The sequence below is a fragment of the Numida meleagris genome, chromosome 2 (assembly GCF_002078875.1).
Source record: "Numida meleagris isolate 19003 breed g44 Domestic line chromosome 2, NumMel1.0, whole genome shotgun sequence".
In the NCBI taxonomy this organism is placed as follows: Eukaryota; Metazoa; Chordata; class Aves; order Galliformes; family Numididae; genus Numida; species Numida meleagris.
Genome location: NC_034410.1, coordinates 14,974,432 through 15,000,659, shown reverse-complemented (window position 1 = coordinate 15,000,659; position 26,228 = coordinate 14,974,432). Strand labels below are relative to the sequence as shown.

Here is a 26,228-nt window from a genome sequence, read left to right as displayed (position 1 = left end):
TCCTTCCTAACTTTAGAAGGGTGTAGATTCTCCCAGATTTTATGGAATCTTCTTGAAAAGCCAAACAAGTAGAAGGTTTTCCTGAGAGCAACTCATGCAACATCCTAGTCATGAAATTTTTCTAAAGGTGAATTATGATCCTTAAATTGCTTTCTCAGTGAAGGATGCAGATTCCCTCCCAACACTATGTTTGATCTTCAAATAAAGAGATGGAGCTCTACTCAGAACAGCATTGCCACTCTTCCGTGGAAATCTGGCAGATTTATCAGCAAATTGTCCTAAGAATTGAGGAAGAGAGAGAATGGCAGATCTCCATTCTTATGCTCTTTCCTTCTTAAAGAATCACCTCTGACCTCTAGATGATAGTTGCACGGATCTAGCTTTGTTTAGAGAAAATCTAAAAGAGAATGGCAACAAGTATACTGTTTCACTTAAAGACTCTGTTGTGTTTCAAAGGAAAGGGAAAGAAGAGATAAACTTTCCTTTCTTGTTAAAGGTAGGTAAGACAAAGAAAATAGTATCAGCATGAACAACAATAGCAGCAATCATACTGTGGGATTTATCTGGATTATAATTTTGGCAATTCCAAATCAGGAAGAGAGAGAAGCATTTTGTAAAACCTTTCACTTGAAGGTCACTAAAAAGATGTAGTCTCTTACGAAGGGAATCATGCAGTGTTGCCGCAGCTGATTTACCTCTTTGTAAGCACCACCGTGCTCTTAACTGAAGAATCTTGCTGAGGGTATTATCCAGATTCGAGAACAGTGGGCAGAGATATAGATATATACACTGATAGATAGATAGATATACACTGGGACCAGACACTTTTCCAAAACTGGGGCAGAGCAATTTGACCTTGAATCTAGAGAAACAATAGATTTACTACAAACCAGAGAAGCACCTCTTTGCTGGTATGACCTATATAAATTACAAATGCTATAGTTATTGTAATTACAAAGCTAATTGAGGGCTTTCAAGTTAATAATAGCATTAGGGCATACAATCAAATAGTGAAATGGAATGAAAGATAGAAAATGCAGATTATTAGAAAACTAACATTAACCATCAAAATACAGAACACAAAAGCCATAGAAAGAAGTCAGACAAATTGCAACTGAAACCGCAGCAAGTTTTAAGGTTAAGTGCATTTAGTTTTGCACTTAGTATGCCAGTATCCACTGTTTCCCATAGTACCCATACTTGTTTTATTATTAGAAAATAAAAGATGGTTGGAAATTTTAGACTATTTTCCAAATACTTTTAGTTGAACTCACAAACATGTTTGTATTTATGATTTAGATCCTACTGAAGTGTGATAGTTTCTAACACTGTACTCACTCTGTTATGAATCTGTACAACTGAAAGAAATAACAGGTCAAGTAAAATATGCAATAATACTTAAAACAGATGTTGATGTAAATTCCAGTGGAAAGAAAATATTTGTTTCGATGTATGCACTTTCTTACAGCCTATTTTTCTTACGTTGTGCAATTGCAGTATTTAAAAGCAGAAACTACGAAGACTAAATTTGCTTAAAAAACAGAAAGAAGTTGTTCCACAAAAGCTAGAACTGAGTGTCCTGACTTTTAAAAAATAATGCTCCTTCTTATGACACAAAAAATTACTAACTATATGGAGAATGGACGGGAAGAATAACCAATCTTTTATCTCACTCTCAATGTAAATTTCATCATATCAATGCAGTCCAATTTATATAAACTGTTGAGCCAATTCTGCACTATTTCAACAGAAAAAGAACAATCCTCAACCTTTGAAATTTTATATATCAAAACACTAATTGGGCTCAGTGCTTCATAAACAAAGTCAGAGGGTTAGGAATAATTGCTGCTGCTGTTTTGGTTTCAGCTGTTATAGTTACCTATTTTCCTTTTGATACAATGTGATCAAGTAGCTATTGTGTCCTGGAGAAATGCATCCTCTAGTCACAACACGGAAACAAACTATTTTATATGGTTAGAGATCAAGAATATGATTTATTTTCCAGGTTAGCAGACTTACATGATTTTCTGTTGGAAATTTTCAGTGGCTGAATCTGCACTTCTGGTCTTCTTAGTGCAAATCGCCTATAAAATGGGAGGTGGCACAGTAAAGACACAAACTCCTTAGTTTTCACTGCAAATTTGGGATTAATAAACACTTATCATGAGACTATTGCAAAATATCCAGAAGACTTCATGAGAAATTAACTTCAAACAATGCAATCTACTTACAATGTAAAAATTAAATTCTGAGCCTCAAATTTTTGTAAGCTCTCCAAAATCTGCTGCAGTTCTTATTTCTGCATAGTACATCAGTGCGAACACAGATACTGATGTGCTATTTTCCATATGCTTTTTCTTTCAATCTGGATCAGTGTTATCCTACCAGTTTTTGTCATTATTAGTTGTAGCCAGACAAATAAGGAAATCCAAAGTATTTCAGCAACAGGTTTCCAAGTTCAATTGTCTTGCTACAAACGCAGGTTTATCATACCCTTGTAATCTACGACCATACATATGACAACTATGCTAACTTAAGCACTCGGAAAATAAATGATTTCTTACTACAAAAGACAACGAAACTGTGCTTCTCAGTAGCTCACCTCTCCTGGAAAGGCTTTGAAGGGATCAAGCCAGCTCTGGGATTGGCATCACCTTCGTGTTTGGCCTGCCACCAGGTTGCATCATCCTGGCTCATGATCTGAAGGACATCTCCTTTTCTGAAAGCAAGTCCAGCTTCTTTACAAGGAATTGCTTTATCTTCATTAGGATCATAGTCAAATAGGGCTCTAATAAACATCTGAAACAAACAGTGCTTTTTCTTTAGAATCAAAGTATTAACATGTAATCCAAAGGTATCTCCCATTATTGCTTTCACTGTTCAAAAACATTGCACATCCTTATGGAAGTCTAACATCAGAAGTTAATAAAGAAATGTTTTATTCATTGCTCCTACAACCACAATCCCGACATAATAAACGTTGCAAGATCCAGCTCCCGAAGTTAAAGAGAACTTCAGACTTTCCGGGGAACAGTGTGCTCATATGAAGAAGAGAAGATACTTTTGAACTAAGGTGCTATGAAGTGTCTTTTGCCCACTGCACGATAAGAGGAATGCTTGGAAGCAAGCCAGGTGTGCACAGAAGACTAAGGATTACTTATGTCAACTTTGTGGCTGTAAAGTTAGGACTTAAGAACCTTGTTGCAGTTACCTGTAAATCTAGCACATCAGTATCCCATTACAAATATTGAGGACTTTGGCATAAGTCATGTTCTTGGTTCTGTCATCTAAGCAAACAATGTTGATCCTCAGCAATAATGTTTACTGCAATATCTTCTGAAATATTCTTGAATACTTGCCTACCTTGCCTTCCTTTGATGGTGTTTCTTCCTTCACACTGGGTATAATTTTAAATGTAATTGCTCCTTGAGACTGAGCCTGTTGAACATTTAAAAAGATAATGCACAAAGAATTAAGCTGTACTTAAAAAAAAAAAAAAAAAAAAAAAANAAAAAAAAAAAAAAAAAACTTAAAGGAAAAGAAATAATTAAATTAATTAAAAAATACGCAAAATATAACGAGTCTTTCTTCTCACCAAACATGATTGATAGAGTTTGACAGCTTCACCATACAGAACCTTGAACTGTAAAAATCACAAGTGCCCACTGACGGGCAGAGATGGATTGCTAATGCCTGGCATCCGCATGTTCTGGAGGTTCCACTTCTTCACTGAAAGCAGGAGCAAATGCTACAGCTAAAATATACACATATTAGAAGCTACTGCTGGACTCCTGGCACAGTTTGAACATCTCTGGAAAAATCTAACTAACATTTCATTTTTCAGAAAAACCTGATAGAAAAATTCAGATAGGTTTGTGCCATATTTATCATATAAAACTATTGGGGGGATTTATTCTTTTGGCAAGTTAAAGAAACTAGAAAAGAAAAATATTTTTGAATAGGCTACGTGTACTAAATGGAAAAAAAGCCCTCCACTATAAATCTTAAAACAAGTTAGCCATCATCAACCACCTCATCCATTCATCTTTCCCTGTATCCTTCTTTAAGTGTGTCTGGCTACATTCTACTTATTAACCACAATATATTCCCACTGCCTCCGTGACATTTTGCTATTGAAGGAAGTGCTAATCAGCTGGAGACTGCTACTATTGCATGCAGCCGACAAATTTCATAAAACTCACAGAGTGCAACAGACAGCCAACGATTTAAGCAAAATGGAAACAGGCCTGTCCACTACCAAGTGAGACATACTTCTGCCTGCATGTCTGCGATCCAAGAGCTCACTGTTTGACAAACAGCAGCCAAGTTCTTATTTCACCAGCCACAGGGCTGGAATCAATAATTCTGTTACTTTTGAATCAAGCTCTAACAAGCTTTGATGTTTATATTGTACCTCAAGGAGGTAAATGGGGAAATTGTTCACACCTTTTGTAGTGCTATTGTATTTCTGGAGATTTTTAAATATTAATTTTTGCAGGAAAATATGTTTCTGTAGGGAATGCAAAACCACAAAGCAAGTATGAATGTCACTGGGCTAACACTTGAATCACCTTAGTTATTGAATCACAAGAGACAGCCAATCAACTTGGTAGGACAGCAGTGTATTTATGTATAGAAATGACTACACCATAAAGAACTGTCAAGACCCTAATCAGTTTACTTGGTGTAAAAATATTAAATATTTCTGGAAGAATCAAGATTACTTAATTTGCAATAGTGATCCTTAAGTGAATAAACAGGTTGGCTTTAGAGACTATGTTCAGAGAAGTGCAAACATAATTTACAGCCATGTGGTCATCACTAACTTCTCACAAGTCATTTGTAATTGCATATATCTAATATGTGGAAAATCAATTTTTTTTAAAGAGAAAGGTAATAGAGGCTTGTAAATGACTGCACTAGAAGAAAATACATTATTGTAATATGTACTATTTACTAAGAAACACATCAGAAATTTTAAGTATAATTACTTGACTCTCCTGAATTAATTTTAAAACATTTGTTATTTACCAAAATGTGTATTATTTCTTCAGGTTTTTTATCGTCTACAGGAATCCCATTGACTTCCCTCAGTTCATCACCAACATGAATAAGACCTACAGAAGGCAAAAATGAGTTGTTAAATGGTAGCTACGTGTAACACAAGAAGTGCTGTCAACATTCAGCTTTTTTCTTTAAGCTCTTACTTAAAAGCAGGGATATATGGTGAACACAGTTACAGCTACTGTCCCCATAGATAAGCTTGAGATTGTTGATTTACTCACCTCTCTTCCTTCCTCACAAAAATTAGTATAATTTCTCTATGACTTTTCCAGATTTCTACGCAGATGTTTGAAAAATACCTGTGCCAATTCTTTTTGTACTCATACTACTTGTTGCTACACAGCTGCAAGTACTGCAAAGATGACTTAAGCTGTGAGTGCTAATTTGTGGTACAAATGTTTCCTAATTTAATGATATTTATACAGATTTACTCCACTATTCCATCTAAGTGGGAAACACAGCTCTCCTAGGTTCTCTTCAATGAAAAGAGGCACATTAGGAGTATAATTCAGAATCTCCTGCTTGAGTTCTTGAAGATTTTGAGCATCTGAAGCTAAACACTGGGATTCTGGGGTGGTCTGGTATTTTGATAATTACCAGCAAAACTCCAAAAGAATGTACTAATATAAAATAATGCAGTCATCGTGAGTTCCTCCATCAAAAGGTTGTAATATTAGCTTATCACAGCACTTCTAAGTAGAACTCTTCAACTGAAAACAAACCATGATAAGTCTCAAAACAAACAAACAACACCCAAAAAAAAAACCCCACCAACTTTCTCCATCTGCTAACTCAGACACCTAATTGCCAGAGAATTCAGGAAAAAAAAATCTACAAATACTCTCACCAGTATCACTTTGCAAAATTATCCAAGCCTCAAATTCTTTTGATACCGATGTATTTAATGGGTACAAAACAATTCTGTTTTACCACATCTTCTAAATTTTATAACTGGAATGGCTTGTGCCAAGAAGCAACACCTTACCGCTTCTATCTGCAGCTCCTCCTCGCATGATCCTGGCCACTACAATTGCACCGGTATGTTCATCCCTTTTAATAGTAGCCCCCTTTAAAAAAAAGGGTTTTTTTGTTAGTTCAACCATAATTCAAACTCCGTACACTGGAAAATATTTGGAATGTAGAAGTGCAAAAAGTTGATACAGTATCCATGCACGAATAAGCCAGAAATGATACTCACTCGTGTACAGAATTACAAAATACGTTGTTCTGTTACCAACCTACTAAAATGTGTCCTTTCTTTCTTCTACTGGTGAGCTCAGTATGCAAACAGCTTTCAAAAAGCACAAATGATACAAAAAGTTTCCTTATCAACTTAACGTTAACTGTAACTGTAGGCTATTTGAGTCTGCTGCTAAAATTGTGCTAAACTATTACTGAGAATTGCTAAGTTGTGCCTGTAGTAAGGGGCTCGTTACCTACAATGGTTACAAAAGGTTTATCCGTGCTCCTAATAGCCGCATCTCACACTCAGAACAGCCCATGCGGACACTAACCTATATTTTGCTTTACGATGTTAGCAATAAACTTGAAAAATGCTTTGTAATCAGAACTGTAAGGGTTTCCTGAAACGAGGCTCGCAGTGATGAGTAGGAGTCCGGCAGTGGTAGAGACAGGAAGAAACTAAAGGACACCAAAGCCTGGAAGTGCTGTTTAAGAGGCAGCGACATCTCTTTGAAGCAGAGTAGAGGCAATGAGGTGAGGAGATCGGGCCCCACTCTGCAGGGCAGAATCCCTAGAATAAAGCAGGTGATTGCAGCTATATAAGTCGTACTGTGTAATCACTTCTCAAAAAGGTTACCTGATCTAGGATTTTCAAAAGCAACACACAAAAAAGCACCTCCTGGCCAACAGTTTTCTATCTGCACACGATCACTTGCCATGTTAATGTTGTCAGCTACCTGCAACAGCTCTAACGTTGTTCATCAACAAATGTTCAGGACACAATGGCGGGCAAGTCGATACGCTGAATGTTTTCCTTCAGAATAGTGAATGAATTCACTGATGAGTACTACTTCCACTCTGAGCACACAACAGTGCTATGTGTACACTGCCATCACTGATGGCAATTCTTCCATCAAAGAAGGGTTATGATTAAAATAACACAAACAAGTATTTAAAGTTCTTTGACTAAATAAATTGTTTTTATACGTAGCTTTCTGTAGTTGATTAAACATGGGTATTATGTCTAGCATTACTTCATTTTTTCATTATTTCAAGAACATAAAGCTGAAATACGTAAATGTAATGGGATGACATTTTACTACAGTTAACACTTTTATCAACTGTAAAAAGAAAGCCTTACTCCCCCTCTGCCTCTAAGATGTAAAACTGACGCTACATGAAAAATGGGAAATCAATTTATTTTTGATAAATGCAAGCTGCATTTACTGCAAATAGGAAAAACTGCCTTAGAACAGTTAATATTGATGCTAAATTATTATCTTTCGCTGAAGCTTTAAAAGTAGTCAACACCCCACAGCAACATTTACGTGCTAACTTTGTGCATTTTATTTTACATCCGAAGTTGTTTTGTACGAAATTTCATCTGTAAGCAAAGTAATCCTGCAATTTGCCAAGCTTATTCTTATGCCCTTTATATAGTGTAGGTATTAGTAGGTATTTGTTTGTATTCCTTACAATGATCTCAATTTTAAATTAGTCTGTGCTTCAGAAAAATAAGATTTGGCCGCAGCTATTCTCACTGTAAAACCCACGATTAGGCTTTGAGCAAAATGAATAGAGCAGTATTACAAACATATAAAGACAGCATTAACCCCACCAGCCTGTATCTCAATATTAAGCTCTGACTTTGTAGCAACAGCAATTAATTTAGTTTATTATTAAAATTTGTAAAGCTGCACCTGTTCAAAGGTATGTTTTTATTTTTATTTTTAATATATCCATCAAAAAGAAAAAAGCATTAGGATGCTACAACCAAATCTAAACATAGGACTTCTACACTATACTGTCCACATAAAACAGAGGCTCCCTCATTCATCAGGGAAAAAGCCCTGAACAGAGACTCTGTGCTATTCACCTGGAAGCTGATACTGTTAAACTTGACTAGATGCAAAATACAAGCCATGGCTGACAGCCAGCCACCGCCACCACCCAGCCACTGCATCCCCCATGCTGACATTAGAGAGGGTTCTTTTCCTTCTCTTTGTTTTAGGAACGACCCTAGAAAAAGCTTCTGTGGAACTTGTAGCATTGACCAAACAGACATCTCAAAGTAATGGTAAGGCTCATGTCAATGGGGAATGGTCACTCCACACTTTATGCAGTTACCACCACCAATATCAGAGTCATACAATAATAGAACGACTTGGGTTGGAAGGGACCTCGAGAATCAAGTTCCAACTCCTCTGCCACAGGCAGGTTGCCAGCTGCTAGATCAGATTGCCCAGGGCCCCATCCAACCTTGGCTTTAAACACCTCCAGGGAAGAGGCATCCACAGCCTCTCTGAGCAGCCTGTTCCAGCATCTCATCACACTCTCAGTGAAAAATTTCCCACTGACATCTAATCTAAATCTTCCCTCCTTTAGTTTAAAACCATTCCCCCCTTGTCCTATCACTATCTACTCGTATAAAAAGTTGATTTCCCTCCAGTTTATAACCTCCCTTTAAATACTGGAAAGCTGTAATGAAGTCTCCTTGCAGCCTTCTCTTCTCCAGGCTGAACAAGCCCAGCTCTTTCAGCCTGTCTTCATAGGAGAGGTTCTCCAGCCCTCTGATCACCTTTGTGGCCTTCCTCTGGAGAATATACTGGCACAGATCAGCTGGTTTGAAAGATGTCCTAGTAAAAGTAAAAGGTAATCTGGGATTTTCACACTAGGCACAAAATTAAGCTAGAAATTATTTAAACCAGTTTATGTAATTGTTAATAACTCTTTTCTAGCAATCTCAAAGTGAATGGCTAGACCCATAGCACTGAGTTCATGTATGTTTGCTGTACCTACAGAACAGAAAGAAAAAAGGGAGTTGTTCAACCTCCTCTTCACTCCAGATTTGGAATACTTAAAAAGAAATCACCAAACAAATGGATTTCTTTTTGAGCACTTGAGGAGTTGTTATTTTGAAAAAGCAGCTTCCATTATGCTGCTGCCAGCCCTGCTTAAAGTATGAGGTACATATAATCTGGCAAGAATTTCTCCTTATGAGATGTTCATCTCCAGTACTTTCAGTTATATGTGCAGTGCAGCTCCTCATTTAGAGCTTCAAAAATGGAAGAAGGTTAGGCTGGACCTTGAGAGTTGGAAAATATTTTCAGTGTTGCTAGCCAAAAGTGTAAGTTACCCTAAATGAGACATATACAGATGTAATAGCATAGCTCAGTTTAAAATGCTTTTAAAAGGAAAAATAAGGAGTTAGAGAGCCATATGGTGATCACACTGAGAGAATGTTTAAAGGTATACCATGCAAAAGCACTAAAAATAATACAAGATCCTTCAGCAAGGCTCTTTCACTATTTCTTTTTAAAGATCATTTTTAATGTAGAAACAGTGATTGGTGACCATCATTCAGAGTTTCACAAATGTGAGCTTTAACAGTGCATCCATTTATCTGATGGTTCCAGAGTAGAAACGTTCTAAGCCTCTATTTTTCTAGAAAAAATACTATTCTATAAAATGAATTACTAATAAGAGAGTATGAAATATCGAGGTTTTTTGCATACTTTTCTGATAAACAAAAATGTATGTAGATGTTGAGTGTAAAGAAGTACTTCAATAAGCCCTATTTTAATTCATTCTTCATTTAGGATGTAAATGAAGATATCAGTTATCAGCTACCTATCCTCTAGCATACAGTTACTTAAAAGTTGATGCCCATGCACATTAGACTATGCACACTAAGTCTGTCCCTACACCCAAACTAATACTACCTGTAACATGGTGGGGTTGATCCAGTAACAAGAACTGAACTGCAGGGGCTTAGAGGAAAAGGCACAGAGGAAGAATTGGGGAATCTAAATCAACAAACATGTATGTGATTATTTTGAATCACTACAATTTGTTTCATCCAAGTTCAGCTACAGAAATCAGATATCTAGTTCAAGCTAGGTGTCAAGGATACTGCTGTAGTTAACGGAAAAAACAAATAGGCAGCTCCAAAGAAAGAATCAGTCCTTCATTAGGACAGGTATCTTAAATAGAAGGAAGGGTTTATTCTCTGGAGCTGCCTGTAGAATATAATCCTAGAGAAGTGGACTTAGGCATAAATAATAAACCTCCATGCTATCTGAAAAAAAGCCTAATTACAACCTGGTGATTTTTGGACTATCTCTGGAAAAAGATACCTCTACTTTTCTATATACAAAGTTCCAAGAGATTCTAAAATTAATTTATTCAGACAAAACCTCCTAACTTGAGTAAGAAGCTGTTTGAACAGCATTTGCTAATAGAGCAATTAGAAACAAAAAAAACCTGATTTGTGGATGGATGAACCAAAAGTTTAAATTATCTCTTGCAAAGGAAGAGGAGGAAAGTTAAGCAATGACTTCTGACCTGAAGAAATCTGGCAAACAGAAGGCCCTCCCACAAACCCTGTTTTCCTCTCTTGTGAGATGATTACTTCTGGAGACTCAGGCTTCATTAATATGTGATTAACGCTGGTGGGCTGCTTAACTCAGAGAAAAGCACAAAGGAAATGTGGTGCAGTTTTCCATAAAAAGGTCACTAGATATACTCCAAAGAAGTACAAAGCGTGCCTAATTCACTTCACAGAGTACTGCTGAAAGTAATTCAAAGTCAAGAACTTCCAGGACTTGCAGCTGATGTAAAGCTTACTCCACTGCAGAAAACAATCTCTGCTGCTTGCTTACAGAGAATGAGAATGTAACTGAGGTGAAAGTAAGTTCAAAGAACTCAGTATCTTCAAGTCAAGAAACCAAGCAATTTCCATCCCAGAAAAAATATTGTATGGTCGCTCTCAAGTTCAGTAGGAAGAATTCTGATATATTTACGCAAGTGGAAGTTGCCTTTATGACGGGAGAAGAGTGACTAGATAAATTGAACAAGCAGAGACTCACTGGTCTGTACTCAGCCAGGAATATGCAAGGCCTCAAAACAAGCTCTGAAGGAAAAGCAATTACAAAGGCAATTAAATAGAAAAGAAAATTTTAAACAGTCTAATAAGGGCAGATCATGGCATATCCTTTCTTTAGTAAAGCAACTTCAGGAAACATACATGCAATGGTTCTAATATACCTAGAAAAACCTGTATTCAATTACTCTGCCATGCCATATTCTGTTAAGACCTTATCTGAATCATAACACATGTTTCTTGTCACCTATACTTAAGAAAAAAAATAATAATCTGGTGAAGACAAAATTACAAACAACTTTGGTATGTATTGTGGTAATGGAATCAAAACAATAAGTGAGCATAAATCTGCCACATAAATTAGTATCTGACATCAACATTAATACAAAAATGGAATGAAGAGGAATTATTGAAGAGGAGGAGAGGACACTATCCTCTTGGAAGTCTTCTTGGAGAATAAGCAACATGTAAAACAGAACTCACCACAAGCTGTTCTCCAACAAAAATAAAACAGCAAGATAGGTTGGGGATTTGGAGAGTTCACAAGCACTCCTTTCCCATGCAGTTAATGCAGAATCTTAGAAACACTCACTGAAGGGAAGTTTTAGAAGTCATTTAGGCCAATCTCCTGCTCAGAGCAGGACGACTGTCAGTGCAAGATGAGATCAGCCATTGCCTTATGACACAGGCTGGAGACACTACAAAGCCTCTGGACTATTTCCTCCAGTGCTTCATCTCCCACTGAAAGAAATTTAAGAATTTTTCCTAATTCTTGCTAAACATCCTAGGGCTGCATCTTGTGGTCACTGCCTCATGTCCTAGCATCTTTTACTGGTAAGAAGAGTTTGACTGATGTTCTTGTAGTTGTAGGCTGCAATTAGCTTCTTTCTATAGACATAACAAAGCAGAAGTCATGGAGGCCATTATATGCTGTTCTCATGTTGATAATTAAACCAAACAGGATGTTAAGAGAGGAATTGAGGTCTCCCACGTGCTCATTTCACACTGTATTTTCTGATTTCTTTACATCTTTTAGAATAAATATTCTGACATTAAAGCAAGTTTATTATTATTATTATTATTATTCAAACAATTTCTTAGATTAAAAATCTTAGATTAATCTTAATCTTTAATCTTAGATTAAAAAAAAGACTTGAAGCTATGATTTAAATATTTTGAAAAAAAAAAAAAAAAGATGTTTAACATTTTAAAGCAAACCAAAAACTTTCCATATGGTCAAACTTCTAATTATGTCCATGGGCATCTACAGTCAATCAAAAATAAAACTTATTTCTTGTTTATTGATGCCAGAAATCCATCAAGAATGATGGTAAGATCTAGTGAGAGACATGCTATCCCTGTATATCTAACAGAGAAATCACTCTCTTATTTCAAGTGCAGAATTGTGGCTTTCTGAAAGTAATTTTGCAGGTATTTCTTCAGGATTGCAATTCATTAAAACAAATACCCAGTATTACATAAAGCAAAGCCCTGACCGATTTGCAGGAGAAAAAGAACACAGGTAAATTTTATTCAAGATTACTCCCACACTACAGCAAATAAAAACAACCAAATAAGTAAAACATTTTAATATTCCTGAAATACAATCTAGTTTTAGTCCTTGCATTTTTCCAGATATCCCCCTGAAAATATTAACTTTCTAGTATTCATAATCCAAAGTACAACAACAGACATCTTAAATTTGCCCAGATTTCAATTCAAGCATTTTAGAATATGTTTTTATGCTTTCCTTTCAGTGTATCAAAAGGTCATTTTTTTTTATTTTTATTTAAACACAGGCACAGTTCATAACAAAGGTCAAGATTTCTTTGGGGATTCATTCTCCGTCTCTCATTTTGAAACAAGTTCATGATTCAAATTCAAGATAAAAGAGGAATATATAACATACCTAAGTGCTCAGACTGGCCCACATCTATATAACGCTAAAACATCATGAATGAGCAAATTCTTACTATTCATTTCATGTACTTTACTGGTAATAACTGAGAATGGAATTCACAAGTATGTTACTGAATGTTATGAATAAACATGAACAATGTTTATTCACATTAATAGTCAATGTTATAATTCATATTTATAAAGCAAACACTCTCATGCACAGAAAAAAAAAAAACAGAACAATAGAGAGGAAAACTTACCAATGGTTCCCTGTTTTTGACAAGTCTGATGATTTTAACTGAATCTTCTTCCTCATCAATATCATCAGGCATAGGAGGCAAGACAGGATCGTAGTTCTTCTGAGCAACAGTATCATGTACAGAGAGCAAAGCCTGGAAATATTAATAGTCATATGTTATGTGGCATCTGAAAAGTCATGAAAAACAAAGCAGAGGCTACTATTTACAGCCTGACTCAACTAGCGTGATGCAGATTGATTTAATCTAATTTTTTCTATGTAATTTTAACATACATAAATTGTGATGAAACAAATCTGTAGGGTATGCCTTTTCATGCACACAATGTATGCATCTAGTAAACTGTGGATGTAGTTATACACATGAAAATATTGAGTGCTTTGCACATTAGCTGAAATTACAATAATTATGGTTAGGAGAACACCTAAGTTGCCTAAAGTAAGTAAGAACATTCTACTCCTCCTCAAAAAAAGTTTCTTCAATACACTAAGCAGACCTACGAATCAAATAAGCAAAATAAGCATCTTCCAGTACATCTGTTCAAGTATCAGGTGCATGACATTAAGCTATTGCCATTCCCTTCAGAGGAACTCTGGAAGCTGACTTGGTTACTGGATCCCTTTCATGCTCGCTCCCTTTCATACGTGCTCCAAATTATCCTAGGAATGTTTAATTTATTGTGGAATTCATGACTGAGATTGAGGAACACAGCGCTCAAATGATTTGGCTTACCAATCACCTGTCACATCTTGCCCCCCTTTCTTTCTCTTTGTAGTTTCTCCAGTTCATGCATGGATTGGCCAACAGATTTATTAAACTTTGTTGTGACAAAAGGCTCAATCTTAACAACAAAGTAATTTATGACCTTGCCAGAAACTCAAGCGTCTTGAAAATCAAAGGAAGTTGGAAAGCTCATTCTACTAAGGCTCAAAAAAAATCTGTTATAATCCAAAATTCATTTCTCTTTCTAGATACAGAGCTCTTAAAGTTCTTTTCCATTTTGAAAAGTCCACAGGATCTGTAACATCTCTTAAACTGGTGAAAAATGGTTATATAATGCTTTTTCTTCTGAAGTGGAAACTATGCAATACAGCGGGAATAACAGCAATTGCCACACTTAGAATTGTAGCTACTGCTTCTAGTTGCTTTGGTTTTGAAGTATTTGCTCATAAGCACTTGAATATTTTACATTTTGACCTGATGTTTTTGCCCAAAGAGTCAATAGTACAAACGTTATAGTCAGAAACTAAAAGTAATTTGCACATTGATAACCTTACCTACCATAAAAATGAAGTGTTTTGGAAAATGTGAAGATGTTTAAGATTATGCAGAACAGATCAACCCTGTTGACATGGAAGACGTGAAAAGGTATCACATCAGTGACTGTTATAATGAATCTGAAGTAACAATTATAATAAAGAAGAAACACCTTCATAAATAAGAACAGGAAATGGTCACATTTCTCTGATGTTAGTTTACTTGCTACTAAAGATAAAATTAGATTGAATATATAAATCATGAGAAATCCTATGCTCTCAAGGATAATGAGAATGTTTTAAAAGGCACATTACACTTCCATTGTGCTGTTCCAGGACTTTATTAACTGATTGAAGGAGACTGTGAACAACTTCCAGACAATGCTACATGCTATCCTGACACAAGCAGATGAGAAAGAGTGCATGGCAACCCTGAAATTCTGCAGCTCCAATGTGAAGTCAGGACTTTGGCATCATAAACAGAAGACAATCATGCCTGCTTCATGACTATTTGCTGTTATTGTCTTCCTGATTTCTATTCATATTGTACAATTTGATAAAAACATTTAACACTCTAACTAGTTATTTCTCTTTTTTCTTCCCAATATACAGTTATCAACTTGAACTATGTACCATTGCTACCTACTAGCTCTCTCTCACCAAAGATTAGTTTTCCTTCAGGTCTCACCTAAAAACCTCTGGCTAGCAATTACAGTTCCTCATGGAAATGTGTACAGTGAAGCATTACAGTTGTAAAGTCCATGCAATCACATGCAGTGTTCTGACGATGTATGTGAAATATCAAAGAAACACTAAAACAAAAGTAGCGTTTGCTTCTACTTTGAGCTACTTATAGTTAAGACATCTAAAACTACTATTCTGCAACTACATTTTTCCACATAAAACTAGGGCACATTCACAGACTGGTTCAGCTTAATGAGGTTCTATATTGCAGTTTAAAATCAATCAGGCAGATAGAGAAAACAGATGAAACTAATCTAAAGTACCATTTCCACAGTAAAAGGCAGCAACTTATAACATGTTCAAAAGAAATGAAACTTGAAAACCAGACTCCATCCAATACTAAACAGAACAATGTTATCAGTGTTAATAAGATGCTTCCCTGCCAGATCAAGCTCCTGGACATAGCATGCAAAAGAGCCACATGGCACAAGCATTACAATTCAACGCCAGTCAATGTCTGTTCCTTATGATGCTTTTCTTCATTCACAGCAACTGGAACTAATCAGCCTCTTCCCTCCTTCTCCTGAAAAACATACTGAATCACAGCGTACTATACTTTTCCCCAAACTCTACTATTATTTTATCTCAAAGCAAAGATGCATTCTTCAGGTAAGAGTATGAGGGCAGGAAATATGTGCTTTTTCTCAGTCAAGTTTCCAGAAGGGCTTCTGTCATCACAAACATTTTCATGCCATACCTCAGAACACACTCAGATTTCCTGCCTGCTCATCTTCCATCCCTTCTTTTAACACACTATCCTCTGTCCACAGTAGTTGCTCTTGAATAGCGGTAGAGACATTGCACAATGATTAATCCGTGAGTAAAACTTACAAAGTTGTTTTGATTTCACCTAATGTTTCAACCAAAGATGATCAGAGTATGTCCTCAAGAGAACTTCCACGTTTCATACACATGAAAAAACAACTGTACTCACAGAGCAAAGAGCCATTTCTTCAGCAGCTTCTTGGGACCGTGTGTTTAATAAAATGCATGCTTAGTCCAAAAAATTATGCATCAGACTGGGCTATATAAAAAAGCAAACAAATTACAGCTGCCAAGAAATAAACCTTGGATTCTATCCTGAACAAGATTTACACAGAGTAATTGTGTAGTAAATTCATGAGGCAATGTAAAGCCAGAAATGTTCCCTTTTTTGTACATAAGAAGTGGTTAACTTATTCATGGCAGTTTTATACTGCATGATATTCATGTCTGCCTAGGACAAGAAACTGCAAGAAGTGAAGGTGATTTTTTTTGTTTGTTTTTGTTTTCAAATGCACAGCTCTTCAGAACTATGCACAATGACTGAAGATCAGGGTCATGCATATTTAGGCACCACTGGAAAAAAAAAGATTTTATTTGAGCTCTAACTCCTATGCTTATGATTCAGTAATGTAAACATGGTCCATATTTAGAACTTGAAAGAAGGTATGATTCAAACTCCTGCACTACCTAAATATAAATATTGATGTTCAGCTAAATTCTTAGACATGATCTAGCTGGAAATGAATACTTTCATCAGACCTCTGAAATGTCTAATAACTAGTGCTGTATTTTTCATATTACAACTATCATTGGTCATTTCACAGTTTATAAATTGAAATTTTACACTATCAACTTACACAAAGAAAATCTGACATTGAAAACATTTGAGGTTCTTTTTCATAAACTGTTCTGAAACTTTTAATGTTTACTTAAATTGAGATTGTTATTAAAGAAAACAGTTCTATGTTTTAAAAAATGTGTATCATTTAACTATACTGAATACATTTTTACTCCTCTGAAACAATGGCAAATTTCATATTACTTTTTTCTTCTGTTAGCATCTTGAGATCTGCACGAATAAAAATAGCTCCAATAAGCATGAGTTGTGAATGCAGCTCCCTGTAAGTTTTAAAATTCTGATTATTTTAAAAAAATCTCAATTTAAGCTTTACTTTTCCAAAATATTTTACCTTTACAACTCTATAAAAACATTTTAGAAAACAGCAAGTTGAACAAAGACATGAGACAGAATGGACAAAAAAAACCAAAAGAACCTTTCTTTATCTACCTGAAAAAATGTAAGATTGGAAAATTAAGTAATTAATAGAATCATAGAATGGCTTGGGTTGGAAGGGACCTCAAGGATCATCAAGCTCCAACCCCTCTGGTGCCACAGGCAGGGCCGCCAACCTCCACATCTAATACTAGATCAAGCTGCACAGGGCCCCATCCAATCTGGCCTTGAACACCTCCAGGGATGGGGCATCCACAACCTCTCTGGGCAGCCTGTTCCAGCACCTCACCACTCTCATAGTAAAGAATTTCCCCTTGATATCCAACCTAAATCTTCCCTCCTTCAACTTAAAACCGTTTCCCCTTGTCCTGCCATTATCTACCCTTTCAATGAGTTGACTCCCCTCCTGTTTGTAGGCTCCCTTCAGGTACTGGAAGGCTGCAATGAGGTCACCTCACAGCCTTCTCTTCTCCAGGCTGAACAAGCCCAGTTCCCTCATCCTGACTTCGTAGGGGAGGTGCTCCAGCCCTCTGATCATCTTTGTGGCCCTCCTCTGGACCCTCTCCAACAGCTCTCTCTCTTTCTTATACTGGGGACCCCAGACCTGGATGCAGTACTTCAGATGGGGCCTCACGAGGGCAGAGTAGAGAGGGACAATCACCTCCCTCTCCCTGCTGGCCACCCCTCTTCTGATGGAGCCCAGAATACCACTTGCTTTCCGAGCTGCAAGAGCACACTGCTGGGTCATGTTAAGTTTTCATCCTCCACGACTCCCAGGTCTTTCTCTGCAGGGCTACTCGCAAGGATTGCTCCTCCCAGTCTGTATATATGCCTAGGAATCTTCTGACCCAAGTGCGAAATCTTGCACTTTGCTGTGTTGAACCTCAATAGATTCACCTAGGCCCACCTTTTGAGTCTGTTGAGGTCCCTCTGAATGGCATCCCTTCCTTCCATTGCGTCAGCTGCACCACTCAGCTTGGTGTCATCAGCAAACTTGCTGAGGGTCCACTCAATTCCATCATGGATGTCATTGATAAAGATGTTAAAAATCACTGGTCCCAAGATAGTCCCCTGTGGGACACCTCTCTTTACTGGCCTCCACCTGAACACAGAACCATTGATCACCACCTTTTGTCTTCAGCTTTTCAACCAATTCCTTATCCACTGGGTGGTCCACCCGTCAAATCCACATCTCTCCAATTTGGAGATAAGGATGTGGTGGGGACCATGACAAAGGCCTTGCACAAGTCCAGGTAAATGACATCAGTCACCAACCCTTTGTGCACCAAAGCCATCACTCCATCATAGAAGGCCACCAGATTGGTTAGGCATGACCTTCCCCTGGTGAAGTCGTGCTGGCTGTCTCGGATCACATGCTCATTCCTCATGTGATCTAGCATTTCATCCAGGAGGATCTGTTCCATGATCTTACAAAACTTTATTTCTGAAGCTGTGAGAACTACAACTATCCTTCATGAAAGCAGACAGCTGCAGCAGATTAAGCCACTGCCAATCCTTCTGCTTGTTACTTTACTTATAGTGGAGATGGCTGTCCTGGCAGCAGTCAGTAAAACACCACAGAATGGCCATGACTTTGCTGCTCCAGCCCACAGCTTGGATCATTGGCACAGGCCACATTTTCTGGCAGTTCTGAGCTGTATCAGGTGAGACTGAGACATTTTCCCACCTCTTTGCTTTGTTATGGTGATAGTAACTTCCACTGAGGCTAGAGCAGAAAAGCTACACAGAAGGAGAATGGTGAATTCACCTGCGAGCATGGCAACATGCCCCTCAGCTCACCTGGCAGGGCTCTCATTCTAGAGGGCTGTAGCTATATTTTATTTTCCTTTGTGATAAGGTTACAGAAGAAATACAAAAAGACAAGCTGAAAATATCATTGGAAAAATTATTTAACACTGGAAAGACTGACTTACAAGGAGATAGAATCCACTAAAGGACACTGTTCAAGTATTGAAACGGAAGGAGGAGCGTAAGAGGCAGGAGAGCCAGTTGTTATATGCAAGAATTCTGGAGACAGCAGAATAAAACCAGCAGAGAGCTGAAACCTAGTGGTGATGGTATCTGCGCTCTGGGCACAGAAAAGAAATGAGACTGGAGAACAGTTTAGAGAAAGGACTAACAATACAAAGTAGTTAGAGCCAAGCTGTACCATTAAGAACAAGTGGTAGACAGTGCTAAATGAATAGTAGGTAGGAAGGGAGGTAGGAATTTAGGTAAGTGAAAGGAGAAAAAAAAGAACAACTCCTCTTCCTCTGCAGAAGAGCTAGTCTTCAAACTTCCTATCTTGAGGAGTTCATAGGATGGACTTTGCATTGCTGTAGTGCAGGCGTATATGAATGTGATTCCCCTAGCTCCACTCTCCAACAAACAGGAGGTAAAACTGCCACTAGAACGGAGCTCTTGCCCACTACCACTGCCTGCAGCGGAAGCATGCGTAACCTGTCAACGGTTTACAGGCGTTAGGCCCAATTCCGTGACAAAGGGGACGGGGGACCCAAGGGCCCACATCCCGGGAAAAGGGGAAAGGGGAAAAGGGTAGGGAGATGGCCCTGAGAGCAAAGAACAGCGGCAACAATCTGAGGAGAAACAAACTAATTTACTAAATAAAATATCGGAATGCAAAACAACACACTATAATACAATATAATTACAATTTAAGCTGATAAATCCAATACAGAGAGAGAGAATGTCCCAAAATCAAGGTAGGCCTTACTCTACTACCGACGATAAGACGGCTGGAGAGCGAGGTGCTGCCAAGACGAGAGACGGCAGAAAAAGGGACGAGGTCTCGTGATCTGCAAGTTTTTATACTGCGAGCTTCTATCTTTTCCCTCTGGCTGGAAAATGGTAACAAAGGAGCAAAGTACTGTGGGGACTGTAGTAGTCCTTCTCTTCTGAGAACTAGGTATGTCCACTACATGATGTTATGATGTGGAATACCAATAACCGAAAATCACAAAACCATGACAGTAACCACAGACCTAACAAGAGGCAAGGGCTGTGTGAACCTGCATGGATGGGTGAATGCAACAGGAGGGCACACCAGGAGAGGTGCCTCAACTAACAGAACAACCATGGTCGTTGAACTTCTCAACTTGGCTAAAACATGAGGCATAATCTAGAACCAGAAGGAAATAATAAAGCTACAGGCAGCAGAAAATTGCTAGTGCTGCTAGCGACCAAAGGATGGCCAAGACACCAAGAAACTGGATTTTCTGGGCAGTAGAAGCAGTGGGAGTACACACACTACAGTAACTACGTGTCAGGCAGAAATGGATTACAATTCCTTCTGAAGGAATTATCTAATCAACTTTCCTGCAGAAATTTGTGATTTTCTGTTCTGAATAAAATTACCAAATAAATACACATAGTACACAATGTTAAAGAAATCATTTAACTTCCGAAGAAATTACATATTTTACACCTTTGCTGCCAAAAAACACTCTATTCAATCAACATAAGCAAAAAAACTTTGACAGTGATGGTAAGAAAACTGAAGAAAGAATTAAGCGTGATTTTCAATTTGCAACCAGAAAACCAACAGATGTATTAATTTAACGAAGAAATAAAACCACTATGGTTAATTTACTATTTTCCATACCTCAAATATTGCATTTTCCTATATATCCTCTACAAATTCCCCAGTAAAGATATATTGTCTGAGAAAACAGCAGTTAGGTATGTACATAAGAGAAAAAGTATTCCATGTGTGTGACTGTCTCATCTGTTCTCAGAAAAGGGTTGCCCTAAAGTTCATGCTTGTCCAGCTGGCAATTAAATTCATTTCTCTTCCAACTTGACCTGCATGCAGTCGGATCACAACAGTGATTCAAAATATTTAAAACACACACAACACATATGTGGTTTTCTGTTCTTAATATCTACCATATATTAATGACCTTAGCATAGCAACAACTCAGCTGGATCAATGGTAAGTACATACTACTTTTTACTCATTACTACAGTGGACTTCATTTCTGATTATATGAGCTTCCTTTCACAAAGGCATAATTTCCTTGCCTTAAAATGGAGTTTCTTAATTTCAAATTCACCAATCTGAACTGATGGGTTTACCTGCAGCTGGTAGTCAGACAGCAATAGCCAACAGAAACTGAACTTTCAGCATCTTCAGACTCCTGTTTCCTTTTGCTCATTGTTTAGATCCCCTGGAGACATTTCCAAAGTCAAACTATTCTCAGTGATCACAGAAGCATGCAGTCCATCCATGTCATCTGGTAAAGGTGTTAATATTCTTCCAGATGACAGCCCTACGTTTTCCTCAACTGTGGAGCACGGTAGAATAACCTCTGATTTTAAACCAGTACTGAAGAACCTGAGCAAAATCTCTTTTACATTCACAACACAATTCATGTACCTAAACTCTTCCTGGTACCTTAAGTCATATTTAAGTAACTTCCAAGATCACAAAATAGGAAAATGCCTAGACATCAGCCCTCTTCCAACATGTTGGTACATCAATTCCTTTTTTGAAGAATTCGTAGCATCCTGACCATATTAAAACAATGGGCTGATTGCTTAGGCTTTAAGGGTTATAGTAAATGGGGTTATGTCAGGCTGGCAGCCAATCATTAGTGGAGTTCCCCAGGGCTCCACTTTAGGACAAGTTAATGATTTTATAAACGATCTGGATGCAGGAGTCTAATGCGTACTAACTGAACTTGCAGATGATACAAAATTAGGAGGAGCTATTGACTCCCTCAAAGGTAGAGAGATCTTGCAGAGAGAGCTTGGCAAATTAGTGGGCTGGAGAACCACCAACCACTTGAAGTTTAACAAGAGCAAGTGCCAGATTCTCTACCTGGAATGGGGCAGTCCTGGATTACATGCACAGACTGGAGGATGAGAGGCTGGAGGGCAGCCCCACAGAAAGGGGGTTCAGCTTGATGACAAGTTGAATGTGAGCCAGTAGTGTGCCCTGGCCAGCAGCCAAAGGGCCAATCACAGCCTGGGGGGCACCAGGCCCAGCACTGCCACCAGGTGAGGGAGGGGTTGCCTGCTCTGCTCTGTGCGGCCTCACCTCCAGCACTGGGTGCGCTTTGGGCATCACCATATCAGAAGGACATAGAACTATTAGAAATAGTGAAGGGTCTGGAGAACACGACATTTAAGGAGCGGCTGACGTCCCTGGGTTTGCTCAGCCCAGAGCAGAGGAGCTGAGGGCAGGCCTCATGGCGGCTGCAGCTCCTCACAGGGAGCAGAGGGGCAGTGCTGAGCACTGCTCTCTGTGACAGTGACAGGGCCCGAGGGAATGGCATGGAGCTGTGTCAGGGGAGGGGCAGGTGGGGGTCAGGGAATGGATCTGCACCAGAGAGCGGTGGGCATGGTACAGGCTGCCCAGGGCAGTGGGCACAGCCCCGAGTGCTGGAGTTCAAGAAGTGTTTGGACAGTGCTCTCAGACATCGGGTTTGGGTGGTGCTGTGTGGAGCCAGGAGCTGGACTTGATAGTCCTTGTGGGTCCCTTTCAACTCAGGATATTCTATCATGAGACCACTATGACATATGTCTGCAGCAGTAGCATGAATCTTTTCTTAGCTGAACACCACCTGAAGATCCTGCCCCACATAAATCAAGTTGAAATATCAACCAAAGAAAAGTAAAAGCAGAGGATGCAGTTCCCCTTTATGAACAAGCCTCTTTGAGATCTGACCCAGCTTTTATTTTCACAACAGCATGCTTAAAGCTTTAAAAAAAAAAAAAAAAAAAAAAAAAAAAAGGAAAACCTCTATTGGTCTGTGAGGCTAAATGAATCTGTATATACATAATTCTTTAAAAAAAAAAATCATACTCATTTAGGATTAAGTTCTAAATTCAGCTACAGAGTACTTATACTACATGGATATCTAACTGAAAATATTAATCCCATTTACTTTTTAAGATGATTGGTTTTGCCTGCTTTTGAATTTTCCCATATTGAATACCTTCAGGTAGTATTTCTATGCATCAATTGCACAAAATTCAGGCATAATTCTGGAAAACTGAAAAGGTGCAGTCAAAATTATCTTCCCCATTTCATTACTAGTATTACATTACTAGTATTTCAGTACTTAACAGTGTTGTAACTAAATAATTAAAAAATATCAAAATAGATGTAGTATAATAGAACAAACCCTTACACCTAAACAAACACTCTTTTAGAAAGGCCAGCAACATATCAAGTATGAGAAAAAAGCTGACAAATTCTGGTGGATTTCCAAAATATTTGTGATAAACAAACTCACAGATTTACAAACTATGCAGTCATGGGAAGCGATGCACAGTCTTGCCACTGTCTAGAAATCTAGTAATAAGCAGAAAGGGAGAAAAATGATAAAAATCATTGTGACATCGTACTGGACCACTGTTGAATAGACTCATCAATGAACTAGAAATGAGAAGACTGTTTAATTAGTGTATGGAGAGTTCAGATAGAATATGGACTGGCAACTGGAAAGGAAAAACACCACTGAAGGAAAAAGCAGCATAAAAAGTTGACAACTGGTTTTCACTGGCAAAGGTGCTATTTGTTTCACAGTGTGCAGTTTTTCCATTTTCATTAGCTGAATAGAATCTCTCCTTCAAGGGGATTATCCATAGTGATTTTTTTCTCTTCATATATTACCAGCTTCAGTAACATTGCCACCTTTTATGTGCTGTACGTGAATGCTATATGTATGCCATTCAGAAATCTTACATGAGTTACAGAGGACTAATTAGTGTGATAAAGTCTGTATACGTAGCCAAAGAATTTCTTTGATTTGCTTTTCCATTACTATTTTTTTTTTTTTTATTTTCTCCTGCCAACTTGTCTGGCTTCACTTTTGTTTATTTCATCTATCACTTTGTTTATTGTACCTTGGCTGCCAGTGAGCATTTTCATTTCCATATATCTAAGATGATTGCAACACAGGCTCTCCACTTGACCTCAGCTCTGTTAACATGAGAGACAGACCTGAGAGCCATTCCAGAATAACATCATGTTTGTTCCTTAAATCTACTCATGCAGTATTCTTTCAGTTCCTTTCTATCATTTTACATCTGTGTTTTATGGCATGCTGTATATTATATGTATATTCTGTCAGCTCCTAACACATTCAGAGCGTGCTAAAACTGCTTTCTAATTTTCTCTGTCTGTTTCATTTGAAAAAATCAAAGCTTTCTTGCTGTTTTTAGAAGGACAATATTGCTATTACATATTGATTTTAATTCTTCAATTCTAATAACAAAACCATTCCAAAAATATAGATAGCAACATATTCTCCCAGAGCTTCCCACCCAAAGAAGTTTTGTACAGCAAAACTCGTTTAAAACGTGGATACAAGTGGAAATAGAAATAGGAAGTCAAGATCTAAAGCTGGAGAATCAAGGACAGAACATATTTTTCCTCTAATGAGGTTGCCAAGATGTATGAGAGAGGGCTTTCCTATTTTTTTTTTTCAAAAAACTCATAAAAATAGCCTTTGATCTGTCTATCCAAACAAATAACAGAGACATTTAAGATAAGTACATGAAATCACCTCAGCCTCCTTGCTCTCCTTCCCTCTCCTTGGCTCTCTCTTTTGCAAATAAAGGCAGGAAATACTGGGTAGAAGGAGCTCACTCATGTCCTAACAAAGACTCCCCAGCACTGTCCACTCTCCTTCTCTCCCAGCTTCATGGTTGGTGTGCTCAGGACATCTGTTGGCTATCCACCAACCAGCGTTATCCAATCATCATTGCTGTGTTCCTTGCTTACTGTTGTGGAAATGCCAATATATTAGTTAGGTGGAAAATAAATACTTTTCTCTTGCTGATTGTATTTCACAGCATACCACCCAAAATCAAGCACGTTCTTGCTGATTTACTACTGGCCTCTGATTTTGCAAATGAGTAATAGGTCACTCCTCTGTTGACATATGAAGCACATTGTGCTCCAGCTCACCATATTAATGAACTACACTACAATAAAATCTTTTAACCAGTCCTACCAGCAAACCTCAAAGACCACTGACAAGTAAATAGTTATAAATTATGGACAATTATGCTTCCTAAACAAATATTGCAAACTATGTTACCATACGTGAGCATGAATATTTCATTAAAGGGAAAAAAGTTTCCCAGGACATGAGTAAAAATAGAAAACACTGGTGCAGTCAGAGTCAAAAGGTCCTCCAAGTGCTTGGGATGCAGTAACAGCACAAATGGAGCTCAGATGTTAACTGATCTGAAATTTGTGTTTGGCTTTTCCAGATGCAAGACCTGAACAGTTGTAGGCAAATCCCAACAATTTCCAGCGGAAAATGTTGACTTTGCGGAAACCACATATTTCAATGAAAAAGCCCTGATGGAAAATCCTCAGCAAGTCTAAAAACAAAGGAAATGGTGGAAAGAGGACTAGGTTTAGGTTAAGATTTTTTTAAATTATGTTACAATAAATGTTTCATAGAATTGTCGAAGAGAAAGCAGATATTACTTAGTATTATTATAGCCTGATATTTTCCTTAAATGCTTCACATGTTATAGTTCTTGTAGAAAAAAATGCCTGCTGTTTCCTGCCTAGTAAATTATGTTGTCATTTTTTTGCCAGTAACTGTAAGGCAGCTTTATAAAGCTCTACTGATAAAACCTTAAAATGTTTGGTTTTTTTTAACAGAACAAGAGGCACTTTGATCCCAACAGTCTATTAGGACACTCTACAAATCTAGTAAATCTCAGACAGCACAGGTATCAGCAGTTGTTTATCAAATAAAGCCCAGGATTTACAAACTTCCAACTAAATATAAGAAAAACAAATGGGAAAGGACAACAACGAAGGTATGCTTCAAGCTAAAAGCCCTTTTTTTTTTTTTTTTTTTTTTTTTTAAAGAAACCTAAATAAATATAGGAAACATTTAAATGAAGAATATAGGCTGCTCTAGTTTCACTGTCTCCAGTTTAACTCATGGTTA

General features: G+C 37.7%; 1 protein-coding gene across 5 annotated transcripts in view; it reads right to left on the bottom strand.

Annotated features, from left to right (window-relative positions):
• MPP7 (membrane palmitoylated protein 7) overlaps positions 1-26,228 on the bottom strand; it is a 149,096-nt gene that overhangs the window by 30,647 nt on the left and 92,221 nt on the right. For 4 of the 5 annotated variants that reach the window (XM_021386558.1, XM_021386560.1, XM_021386559.1 and 1 more), the window contains 6 exons: positions 13,288-13,419; positions 6,050-6,131; positions 5,032-5,117; positions 3,364-3,438; positions 2,603-2,799; positions 2,020-2,084 (listed from right to left, as the gene is read on the bottom strand). In XM_021386558.1, the coding sequence (XP_021242233.1) occupies positions 2,020-2,084; positions 2,603-2,799; positions 3,364-3,438; positions 5,032-5,117; positions 6,050-6,131; positions 13,288-13,419 (637 nt within the window). Of the gene's footprint in view, positions 1-2,019; positions 2,085-2,602; positions 2,800-3,363; positions 3,439-5,031; positions 5,118-6,049; positions 6,132-13,287; positions 13,420-14,565; positions 14,634-26,228 lie in introns of those variants that run through there. The other variant, XM_021386562.1, reaches the window with a different exon arrangement.